At 36.4% G+C, this 13,306-nt stretch overlaps 1 protein-coding gene across 2 annotated transcripts in view; it reads right to left on the bottom strand.

Moving 5' to 3' along the window:
• Positions 1-13,306, bottom strand: part of MDFIC (MyoD family inhibitor domain containing) — a 52,416-nt gene that overhangs the window by 6,849 nt on the left and 32,261 nt on the right. For both annotated transcript variants that reach the window (XM_033514188.1, XM_015628147.3), the window contains one exon: positions 9,113-9,388. In XM_033514188.1, coding sequence (XP_033370079.1) covers positions 9,113-9,388 — 276 coding nt within the window. The remainder of the gene's footprint in view (positions 1-9,112; positions 9,389-13,306) is intronic.

The following is a 13,306-nucleotide window of genomic DNA, read 5'->3' on the forward strand; positions in this document are numbered from 1 at the left end:
TTTTCTGCTTATAAGACCAAGGAAACTATTTTAAGTTACATATTATTCTAAGTTTCAAAACTTATTAGTACATTAGGAATAAAGACTATACTTAACTTCCACTCTTTAATCTTACCCCATCAAAATCCTTTTTTTTTTTTTTAACCACGTGATTGAGGAGTGGAACACTTTAATCCAACTAGAAGTAAACGTATTTTATGTGTTTGTAAACTTGGTGATTTTAATGTCTGACAAGGAATTTTCTGGAACCTTTGAGTATATTCTAGTCTTTTCTAATAAGGAGATGACACAATAATAGCAGTTACAATACTGGTGCCAGCTTAAAATCATGTATTTCTTTAAGCTCTTTTTTGTTTGAGAATTAGAGGGTCTCAATTCTTCTTTTCCCATTAGAGGTAATAACACAATTGAGAATTAGGGGCATGTCTTTATCATGGACAGAACTCCATTAGCCTTGACATTCATGATGCACTACTGTAAGTTAACTCTGAAGTTTCTCAGGGCTTAAGTTTTCATTAAACCAATTACTCTCTCTGTGGAAGTATCTAAGTTTCATCACACAGGCAAATCATTAACAAAGATAAACTTTTTCTTAGGACTTCTACACTACACCACACCAGTCTCAAATTTCCCTTGTTTTTCAATTCTTATATTACACTTTAATTAAGAATTGCTGCACTAGAGACTGCCACTTTTACAAAGTGAGGATGTGGGGTGCAAGCACTGTCTAGAGGCATACTTAAAAAAAAAAATAAAATTCCAAATCAGTGAGTTAGTTCTTTCACCAAATGTGCCTGATTTTGTCAAAACACTGTATCACATTTGTTGACTAGATCCAAGCTCCTATAAGCTATGCTAAATGGCATAAATTACAACAGTCTTGATCTGTTGGCAGTGCCAGTACATTTTATTGGACCAATTCGTGTTTGGAGAAAAAAGGTGAGCTTTTTTCAATTATTCCCTCATTTTGTCTGGGATGAAAGTTAGACCTGAAGTTAAAATGGTCATCCCATCTGACATTTTTTAAAGCCAATGTAAGTGAAGGTGTTTCCTTAGTCCTTTGGCACATCCCCAAAAGGCACAGATTTGTTAGGGAACTTCATCAAAACTGTTAAACAGTGCCAAAGCAAATAGAACCCAACCAACACGTTTTTGCTGCTTTATATCATACACACACACCCGACCATGTGCTGATTTAACCAAAGAGTGGATACAGTATATGTAACATCTACTTTAACTGGGCTTTAAATATTACCACAGACAAGATCCAGACAAAAAATAGGCCTAAGATCCCTTCAAACTGTTTACACAATGTTATAAAAGCCCAGAAGGCTCCACTCCTAACTTACCCCAGTTATAACAGCTACAATCATTTAAGAAAAAGAAACAGTACCAACAATAAAACTATTTTAATGCTTTTCCACATCTATAAACATTTGCATGTGCACACCACTTTTTATTTCTAAAACCTCTGCATACAGATATTACCACGTTATCCCATTTCTTTCAAATACTGTCATATACATTTATTTTATTTTATTTTCCCTTGTATCATCTCCCCTTCATTTTTATGAAAAGGTGCAGCTCTACTTAAAAAGCAGGTTTTAAGAGAATGATCAACCATCAAAACCATACAGGAAATGCAGGAGGTGAACTGAAAAATGCACAGAAAAATGTATGTGTGGGCTGCTATGTGCTGCTTTTGTAATGTTTGACACTAACCTGTCACAAACTGACTAAAAAAGCTTTCATACCAAGCAGGCAGGTCACATATGATAAAAGTTTTTCATGTCTACAGTGGTAAATAAGCTCACTTACAGGATGGTGACCTTGGTCAGCTTCTTACTAACTATATTCACCAAGTTCAGACAACTCAAAACAAATCTCCAGGCACTCTGCTGTCTCACAGAGAGAATCAAAAAGGGCAAACCCACAATCAAAGTGACAGCTGAGGTCTTCAGCAGGGGTTTATCGCGGGCCCCCGCGGAGCCCTGAACAGAAGCCCCAGCAGGTGCGACAGGCGTCCCGCAGTCCGGCAGCGCGGGCTGGCAGCGGGCTGGGATGAGCACACAGCGCCAGCGGCTCAGAGCCCACAGCACCAGCCAGAAACCACCCCAGCCAAGGCTCCTGGAGGGCTGCAGAGGCAAGGAGCAAAATTCCTGAGCCGCCACACCTCCCACCGCTCCTGCAACGGGGCTCATGGGCAGCCTCTGCGACCCACTGCCTTTCTTTTGAGAAAAATCACTACACCCAGGAAAATGTTCACAGGAAAATAAGAAAAGGCAGAAAGAACGACTGACATTTTATATGGAATATGATTATTTCTAGATAAAAGAGTGACATTTATTTAGACAGGGGAAAACATACTTACAAAGTCTAGTGTATGTGATATTTCACCATTTAAAATAAAAAACCATTATCTCTATTGAACAAGAAAATTAAAATGTTGCCTGAACAGGCAAATCACACTGAACACATGGAAACCTTCATCAGAGCTTATATTCTAAGCTCTCAATACAGATATAACCTCAGGAGTAAAATGATCCATTTCAATACAGATATACTAAGAAATCTGCTAATTTCTATTACCTAAGACTTCCTTAGAAAATGAAGCCTTCACTGCCACTACTCACTACTCCAAATACTGAGACAAGTGAAGTGCCAGCTAGACTATGTCCTTATAAAATAGATGCTGCTGGAAGACCCTTTTTCTGTTACAGGCAGTTTTCCACTCAGTCCTCTTAAAAAACATGTAAATTACCTTTCAAGACTTCTGTACAAAAAAACAATGTAAACTATACTTCAAACACATCACCCTTCAAAATGCATTCTTAATAAAAACAAATTTCACCATTTTGATAATGTTATTTGCCCACTGCCTGACTGACAACTGTGTTCTGATACAAACTTGTCTAAAAAAACTCTGGTTTAGAACTTCATGCTCAGACACAAATCCACTTTGAACCAATTTCTAAACCATAACAAATAAAATTTCTAAACTCTAAACAAATAAAATTTCTAAAGTAGAGAGACTGCAGAATACTAACAAGTAGCTGCCTAAATACTGCTTAATGCTATAGGATGGATTTCAGAAGTGTATGTATGTTTAAAAAAATGCCAGGTTGAGCAATGGCCAACAGATATTTCTGCAATGTTAGGCAATTGATGTACATTCTTACTGAATTTCAGTAAATAATACTATACTAATCAAGTGACTGAACAGTATATAAAAGAAAACTTACTGCTGCTCTGGTGTCCCTCAAGAGGAAAAAATCCCAACACAATCCTATTGCGAGCCATGTCCACTAAAGTTTCCTGGAAACCATTTTTCCTATATAAAGTTATATAAACCAAAGTAAAACACTCCTACTTCAAACAGAAGTCTGGTAACATGCTAAGACAACTACTCATACTTTCCAAGTATATGCACCTAGTGGCTCTTAAGACCCTGGCTTAACACAAAGATCATTTGTTGCACTTGCTTTGTCTTCACTTAAGCCATCAGTATCATTTGGGATATTCTATTAAATGAATGTAGTCAGCAGAATGAGTTAAATAGTGTCCACCAACCCCATGCTTTGATCCAAAATCTAGAACAGATAGAAGTTGCATTATAGTAAAAAAAAGGGGAGCAGGAGAGGGATGTTTCATTCAAATGCACCCTGAAATGTTGAATTTTAAACACTGGGTTTAAAAAAACACCCACACTTTGGGTGAAATAGTTCATCACATCTCTAAGCTCAGCACCACAAGAAGCACAGTCTAGAAAGCTGAGGCAGGTTGCTTCAGGCTTTGCTTCTGGGAGAGCATGAACAGTAACTTAAATGTGGTGGCAAGTCTGCACCTTCTGTCCTTCAGTCAGTGCAGACTTGCCACATTTAAGTTAAGTGCAGAGTCTCACCCCCATGCTGCAGGCTTTCCTTATCTAGCCTTATTACACCTCCTAAAGACCTCTCCTGAAAGAAACCCATTAAAAAGAAGATGTCTTCTAGTGCCTTTCTGAGAGAGCCTGGGAAGGAAGGAATAGAGTAGATTTCCCTGTCCATGCAGGAGGCAGGTTCATGATCTGTTTGGCATAGTTTAACAATCTTCTGGTTCCAAATGAATACAGCGATTGTGTATGCTCAAAGCCATTTCAGTGAAGTATCACATTAAACTCAAATTATTGAGTTGCTGGAGTTGTGGAAACTTCCCAGCCAAACACAGTAACTTCTGAGAACGCAACAACTTGACCAGAAGTGAGAGCTTCATGTCAAAAACAAGTTAAAACCTGTATTTCCTCTCTCCATCCTTAACTTTTCATAAATGATTGCTTTGATTCAAAAACTGTATAACATCAAGCTTCATAAGGATTTGGTAGGAAGATTTGGTTTGGTTTTTAGAAAATAATAAGCACCTACCTTGGCCCCTCACTCCCTTACTTAAATTCGTCTTCTATCCTTCCCCCTCCCCAACTTCTTTCCTTTCCTCCTCCAAGTCTGCCTGTCATTATTACATACCTTCCACCACTCTGATACACATATGCATGTATTCAGCTACTCATCTCTCTTCATTTCCTGACATCCAGATCTACTGTCATGCTCCCTCACTGCTGTCTCCTTTAGACCTCCTGTCTTCTTTGAGTTTCTCTGGACAGGTCTGCAACTGGATCTGCATCAGATTTCTGGATGCTCTGCATTTGAATACAGCAGATAGACTGCCTTCCTTTTTACTCATTTACAATTGCTTTTTCATGTTCCCAAGATGTTTTTCTCTACTTCTCAAAACAGGTGAAAAACAGTAACAATTCTCTTTGCTAGTGGCCTACCAACCAGAATTTTGGAAGTACTGTGACACCTCTGGCATCAATAATTCACATTATTATTAAAATTTCTTTGAGCTAAAAATTTTTTATTCCCAATATTCACTGAAACCTATCCAGTCCCTTTGAAAAATCTTTAGAACTGAAACAGTGTTTAAAAACTGCTTTTTAGGAGTGACACTCCAACTATTTCATAATTCCTTTGGTTTTTTTGTAGTGTAAGTTATGGAGCTGAGTAAGATTTCTTCAGGGACAATATGGATTAATAATAGATGTGGAGGAGAAGCAGAACTGGAGTGTGGTGCACTCACACCCTCCTAAATCTCACTGGATGTGAAAGTGTTTCTAACCAGCATATTCTAGAATGCTGACATCACCACATATACTACAGACCCATTTAAAAAAGGAGTTTTTAAAGTCTTTATACTACTGCTTCCAAAATGTCTGTTACATTTTAAGCATTTCCTACACAAATTCAGCTCCAAAAGCTCACAAGGTGTGACCCAAAGCACAAATGGAGTTTTCAGCGGGAACAATTAATAAAAGAGTTCTTTACAGTAGTGGGTGAATTTTGGAGGGGTGGCAGACTGGGAGGTTTCATAGCTTTTGTTAGGACTCCCTAGTACTTTGGAGACCAACAGGAGCAGCACCGACCTTCACGGGAAGATGTGCTACCCAGGGTAAAGTAATATTGAACTTCATTTAGCTTTCTGGTATATATACTGAAATCTGCAGTATATGAAGCAGCACACTACATTTCAAATACTCATGAGCCAAAATATGTGCCTGTGCAGAATGGGAGGCAATCCCATGTTGTGTTTCTTGATTCTATCCCATTTCAAGCCCTTTCAGGCTCTTGGTTCTGTCAACAGATACAATATTTAGAGCAAAGCAGAGCAAAAAATCCTGGACAAACTTTGCATTACAAGCAAGTGTGGTGCTCCAGAAATATTCACATCTTGCCTTTTAAGAAAAATCAAGGAGAATGAGGCTTTTAGGAGGGAAAAAGGAAAAAAAAAATAGGAAAATATTTTCTCTTTCCTATAGTTTAATCTCAACTTGCTAGCCAGAATTTTTGCTTCTCTTCCTTCTGAGGACATAACCTATTCTTTTCCTCTGGCCACTTTCCTTCACTTAATTTAGTTAGTCTCCTGACTGACAACAGACTAAAACACTCAAGGAGGAAGAAAATGTAGACAAAGTAAAAAAACAGGGTGTGTATTTTCAGGTTTAAAAAACCAAACAAAGCTAGCAATTCGATCATAAAATCCAAGGTATTACCTAAGGAATAGCAAAATTAAAGTGAATTGAAATATCTGAAAGTGTACAAGTTTATTTCTTTCTACTAAAACTTTCTGGACACCATAGTAAACTAAGCAGGTGAGTTAATTCAGGTGATTCATTACTTACAGTACAAAATAAATATAATTTGTCTACTTCTGCATTAAAACATTTAAAAAACTGCCCAGAATGTATATTATTACACTATATATATGTGCCTGAATACGAATACACACCTTCAAGTAAATTCAAACCCAGCAACTCTTCAGCAGTAACCAGTGGCTTACGAGGTTAACATGGTACAAGTTAAAGCTAAGCCAAGTAGTTAAGCAATGTCACAAATAATTTTCAATAGCTTTGTAGCTTTTCCATCTTCCTGTAAGCTGTGTCAGTAGCCTCTACAGAAATGTCATTGAATCAGAAGAGGCAACTACTCAGAGAAATGCCTCTTTGCCCAAAAATGTTCATCATACAAAGAAGCTGCAGAAGTTAGGTTCAAATTAAATTGCATATACCATTTTGAAAAAATGTCTGTGCAATCCTCAGTCACAGAACTTATTAATACACTCTTCTGGCTTAGCATAATTACATGTATTTATCAAGTATATATACATAAATGCATATATATATATATATATATGCATATACATGCATATATTCCAGATTCAAATGCAATTATAGTCCTTTAAACAAGTAACTGGGTTAATTATATCAGGTTTTTGTAATGCAGTCTTCCAGAAGTAGTCATAAGGGGTTAACATGACTTGTAGTAATAGCACAATTATTTTAAAGCTATCAATAAATAATTTTTCCCTTAAACAGTGAGCTCTTCTTTGTGTTTAGATTAGACTTTATGATTGTGCATCTGCTAAAAAATTGGGATGATAGAACAAATAAAGCATATACTGACACTTCATGAAAGGCAACAGCTTGATAAGTATACTACTTATCTAGTTCTGTCATGTAGCACCATAGGGTACCTTATTGAAAAGCTGAAGAATTTGTCAGAAGACTTGTAGATGTGTGCATGCAGATGTGTTTACACAAATATAAAACATGTCTGTCAGAGAAATGCAAAGCAAAATAAATTTCAAAACTAGAAAATCACTTAAAACCAAATATGCCTTTATGGGCATATTCCAACACACCAGACATACTTTAATCATTGCACGATAAAACTTGTGCTTCGCTCGGATTGAGTATCAGAAAACTTAGAGCTGCAGACATTTGCAGAGTGGGACAAGCTACTCAGAGCATATATCCAACTTCTCACATTCAAAAGGAGAACATTACAATGCCAGATGTACAGTATTGACTATATTTAACCATAGCTACTAGGCGACTTGTGAAATTGCGTGTGACAATAGGACTACCCTGTATTTCTGTACTTTGAAAAAATAAAAGTTATACAGTGTGACAACACTATTTAATTATCTATATTCTAATCAGATATGCCTTTAAGGATAATGACATTTCTACTGTATATAAAAACATTGTATGATGGCAGTTTCAGGCAACTAACACAATTGTGTTGGATATTAAAATCATATATTAGAATTTAAAGCTAAATCTGAAGATATCATTAATTTTCTCCTCAATCACTTAGTAATTTGACATAATTATATCCAGCTATTAAACAAAAAAAATCCCCAACAACTGCTTTTATTACAGGATAATTTTAGAAGAAAAAAAGGAAATGTTTGCCACAATTAATTGTATAGGGGAATAAACAGGGCAAGCACTGCCTCTGAAATAACAGTTTATTGGCTTTTTTCAGAGGTATGAATTTATTAAAATTCAGAGTCCTGCAGTTTGCTTCAATCACATGAACAGATCTAGGATTCTTAAGATACAGTCTTTTCAAAGTGTACTAAGGAGAACCATAAAAGCATATTTCACAGAAGAATACAGGAAGTATGAAGTTGTGATTTTGGAAAGAAATATTAGAGGACTAAAAGTGCAACAGAAAAGTAACAGTAGATTCTTGAAAATAAACATGAAAATAAAAAACAGCAAGGGGGACCAGCCCAGGGAAAGATCTGACTGAAGGTGTTCTTGATATTACTATACAGATCCACTGAGTAAGTTTGACTAAAGTAGTAGTTGAAGCCAAGAGGAGTCACTCCACTGACATCAGTAGGCTTCGTTCAGGCCGCTACATGTGGTCCTTCTGATCCCTCATCCTTTCATCTAGGCTGAGAATCTTCCCCATTTCACTGAACACTCTGTGTCCGTCCCCTCCCTCTAGAGGTGTTTTTTTAACCAGTCATACCTATGCCTGCCTCAAACCAATAAAATTTCTAGCATCTCTACACTCCTCCTGTTAAGGGCAGTAGCAAAGTCCATCGATTATATTAATGCTAATGGGAAGATAGAGAAGGTCAGGAACTCTGGAACCATGAGTGTAAGTGCAAGCAGTGAGAGCACAGAGACACAGCTAAAATATAAGAGAAATTATCTACTTTTGCTTATTTAAGCTATGCAGGAGTCTGAAGCTTTTTCCTGCACATTATCTACATCTCAAATACAGCATAAGGCACACTAAACACTGAAGCACAAGTCATTGTTTTATTATCTAGTGTTCAGACCTCACAGCTAGTCAGGATATCAGCTAACAGAACATTTCAAAAGCAAAGTCTACCTTCACGGAGCCTGCCATTACTGCATTTAAATATTTACTATGCTTTGAACTACTAGTACTTTAATAGTTGTTTTTTTTTTCTGGTGCGTGTGTGACAATGTTGACAGGAGTTTCTATCAGTTCGGGAGACTAAGTACAGAGACTAAAACATTATCAGATCATGTTGACCAAACGTTTGAAAGCAAGAACTCTCCCATTCCTTCCTGTTCCTTCAAATACTCAATATTTTCCTTTGGGAAAGAAGCTTGTCTTTTATCTTAATAAAAGATCTATTTGCTTCTGGAGCATGAGTCACACTCTTCAATTATTTTCAGTTTATTTTATAATTTTTACTGAGATTTGGTTGGTCTTTATTGAGTTTGTTTTTTTTAATGAGAATATCAGCTTACCTTCTGGTGAAGTACCTGGCTTTTGAGAAAACACAGAGCTTATTTTATTCTTCTTGCTGCTGTTGCTGTTGACAGACAAGGTGGACTGAATTTTTCTGTGCATTTTTTCTGAAACAGGAGATGAAAGCTTTCTGTTGTCTGAAGGCATATGCTTGACCCCGTTGTGAATTCCACTTCCATTACCCAGACCCACATGGCCATTTTGGATTTTTCCACTTTCTTCCTCACTCCTTTCCAGTGCTGAAGTATTTGGCTGAGGCAAACGTCGAGGTTGTGCTTAAAGTATAAGAAAAAAAAGCGTTAATTGTAAATTGATAACTGAACTGGGAATGCAACTTTCCTTGCTCTTATTGAGCTAAAAACAGACTGACAAGCTAGCATTCTCCCATCAAGACAAAAAAAGCAAAGAAATCTCTAGATTAAAAATAATTATTAGGTATTCAAAAAGCACCTCATGTCTGCATGGGGCCTAGACTCCCCGTTTGGCAATGCAAACAAAGGCTTGCAAGGCTCTGTGAACTGCACAGAGAGAATAATGCAACCAATTTGAAAAAAGGGAAAAAATCAAGACTAGGAACAAATGTAGTAAAACTGAGATAAACTTGTATTGAGGGGATCAAATGAATAATGTGTGAAATACACGCAAATGGAAGAAAAAGTGTAGGACTAAACATACAGACCACAATAATGGGCTAAGATGCAGGCTGGCCAACCCAACAACCTTCAGAAAATAACCTGAGTGACATGGTAGGTCCCCTGACACTCAGCCATCACAGACCAGTATATTATAGAAGAACAGGAATATCCAGGTAACTAACAAGTTTGAGCTTAAATTCATAAAGATCATGGTTTACTAAGAATTAAAACCAATCAAAATCAGCTTTTGTGGAAGAAGTAACCAGAAGGAACATACATTCAAAAACCACAGAGCTGTGGCAAGCCAGAGTCACCCCCTCCACATTCTTCAGTTCAGAATCACAATTTTAGAAATGGCTGTAATGGGCCAGTTAGGGATTTCATGGAAACACTGAAATGGTCAAGGGGAAAAAAAACCCAACAAAATCCTGTCAAGGCAAGAATCCGCAGTGACCTGGCTAAGCCTCCAAGAGTATATGGTATAAACTCATTCTAATGAGTAAGCATGTAACTTGGCCATTCTGTCTTGAGCTACTACATCATAAAGGAGAATATTTGTAGCAACGTGGAAAACAGGTTTCCTATGTATTCCTTAGTCTGTAACTAAAGAAAAGATGCATGATTTTTTAATGTAGAGCTTTGTAATAAAATAAAATGGTTTTGATTTAACAATTCTTTTTTAGAAAAAAAAAAGAAGTAGATTTTGTGGGTGAAAAGTAATCAAACTGTAAACACAGTAACACAACAAGATTTCACAATCAAAAAGCATCAGCCCAATCACCTCTCCTAATCAAAACACTTCTGCATCATGCTCGGACATAAAGAGGTTTTCAGACAGTCCAATCTTCACTTATTTAAAAATGTTATGTAAAAGAAAAAGTCCAGATTCTATTAGATACCAAATGGATGAGAAATTAGTGCCAGCAGTAAGGAAAACCAGTGCTGCAGTTCATTCTCTTTTCAAATGGTTCATATCCACTTCCTGATGATTTCACAGTATCAAGGTAAAAATACACACAGATAATTATAGATAGCTTGTTCTGAAAGAAACAATTCCACTGATCACTTCAGATACTAGTTAACAAACTATCCAACAAATACTACTGGGACAAAGAGACCAACATGGTCTCTAAAAGAACTCAGTTCTAAATTTGACTAACAAACCCCTAATGCTTTCCTTTTATCCAGAACACTTAACACCATGCTCAGGTTGCTTTCTCTATTTTCATAAACTTGTCCAGATTAAACTTCACACAAATCCTAAACTCTGTTCTGGTCATAGGCAACAAAGGATTCTTTTTCATAATAGTTTAAATATGAACTGGTTCATGCTTCTTTTGATATTTTAGTCACTGCCACTAACATTTTCAGAAGATAGCCTTGACTGCCCACATTTATCTGGGTCAGAGTAACCCTGCTGGAACCTACTTGACCAAAGTGATAATTTTCTGATGCAGCAGAGAGGGCTGGGATAAACATTCATGTTTGAGACTCCCCAGAGATATTACAGGGAATAAAAAGATAAAGATCATTCCCTTCCATTACCAGTAGTAACTGCTCAGAAACCTCCAAGCAAACAAAACAAAACAGGAGCACATTATCTGAGACCTGAAGAACTAACTGTTACCCAAAGGTTTTTTTATTGACAATGCTGAAACTGCTTCTCCTTCAATTTTGCATTAGAGTTTGTAAAATCTATGAACAGAAGCATAAGCAAGGCATTTCTTCACTTTGGAATTCAATTTGTGCTATTGATGCATTGAGAGGTTACCTAGAACAGAGGCTAGACAGTGTTACAGGAATAAAGTAGGCATTTATTAAAAAAGCCTTCAAAGAATACACCTTAGGCAGTACAAGAGCCTGGCTGAGGCTACCCAAGATGGATCCCACTCACAAGTTTTCACACTTTTTAAAGTTTTGGTCTATTTACATATTGGGGTTAACTGTCCAATTACAGCTTCAGGTGATGAAGTCCCGTCCTCACAGATGGGTTTCCTCAATTCGCTGTTGTTTATACTTTTTGGGGCTGAAGCTGCAACAGTGTCCTTGATTCTCAAGCTGGAAAAGGATTGTTTTGTGTAACTAAACTGTGAAGAGAACTTGCTAACAATTTATATGAAGTTCAGAGTTATATACTAATGCAATATCTATAATACAGAAACTCTCACAGAGGTCCCAAAACAAAGTTTTAGGGAACTTCCTCCTATTTGAATAAGCATTATTAAAAGTATACTACCAGGAACCCTTCATGTAGATTCTCTTTCCATGTATGTGCAAAATTAATTTTATTAAAAATCAATTGTTATTCCTTCCATTTTAAAAATAGTCAATGTAGACAGCCAAAAATCTTTGCCAATATCAGAAATAAAAATTTACTCTCTAAAATTCAGTGTTTATGTCCACAGCACCCCACAGTTTTATCTTCATTATCCCACTTAAATGCAAATTTGGTAATTAAAGAATAGTGTTTTTTCATGTTTCATGTAATGTTTCCTCACCCTGGATTGCCTGTGATTCCCTGCTATGGAGTAGTACAGTTGTAGCAATAAACTAGAATTGCTGGAGCAGTTAACCTTCCTCAATAAACACAAGCAATAGACTTTTCTAAAAATTCTCAGTGTCTGGATGTCAGTTTATAAAACTGATATCTATGACCTTTTCTAAGCCAGTTAAATTGGTGGTGGAAGCTTACAAATTGTTTGTATATTTTCTGGGAGCTTTGCTACAATATAGTAACTTGATGAAATATCCAAAATTAAATCTTCAAAATGAGGTGTGTTTCTGTTGGTGAATGGGAAGTCTTGGAAATCTGAACAGTTATAGGTTTTTGCTTTTATTATTATTTTTACTAAGGGTTTAGGGACTTTTCTATGGTTTTTAAATTTTAATTTTTTATTAAGTAATCCTGTTCCCAAAGTACTCTTACTTGAGTCTTTTAGCATTAACATACAACTTTTTAGCTGACTGGCTTTACAGTATCCACGTGTGATACGCAGGTCAAATCAAACTGGAATAAAACCCCAAATGGATTAGTTATCTCAATTTAAATTTATTTTAACTTTATTGATAATTTTGCACTAGGGAGACTTGAATCTTATGGTTAAAACACACTTGAAACCAATTAGGAACCATATGACCGCATTCTAGCATAAAGAACAAAAGCAATTGACAGTTCTGAGATTAAACCACAACCACTCAGTTTAGAACAGAAATGTTTTTACCTTATTTTTAAAGGTTGTGTATATCTTAAAAAAAAAAAAAAAAAAAAAAAAAAAAGGTGTAATATGGAGAACGACACAATGCTTCTTAAAACACAGTGATACCCAGGGACTCTCACTCTCTCTTTAATGATCCACTGCTCTCATTCAGCTGTCTTTCTTTTTTCAAATCTTTACATATGTGACAGCTCTCAAAAGTAGACCATAGACCATCTGGCATTTTCCGAGGTGTAACTTGTGCAAATTCAGCTCTACTGGGAACACAATGCTATCTTCTGCCTGCGTTATAAAAGATACAATAGAATGTAGAACTTATGAGTTGTTTTGAATTATTCATTTT

This window comes from Parus major, chromosome 1A, assembly GCF_001522545.3.
Source record: "Parus major isolate Abel chromosome 1A, Parus_major1.1, whole genome shotgun sequence".
Taxonomy (NCBI): Eukaryota; Metazoa; Chordata; class Aves; order Passeriformes; family Paridae; genus Parus; species Parus major.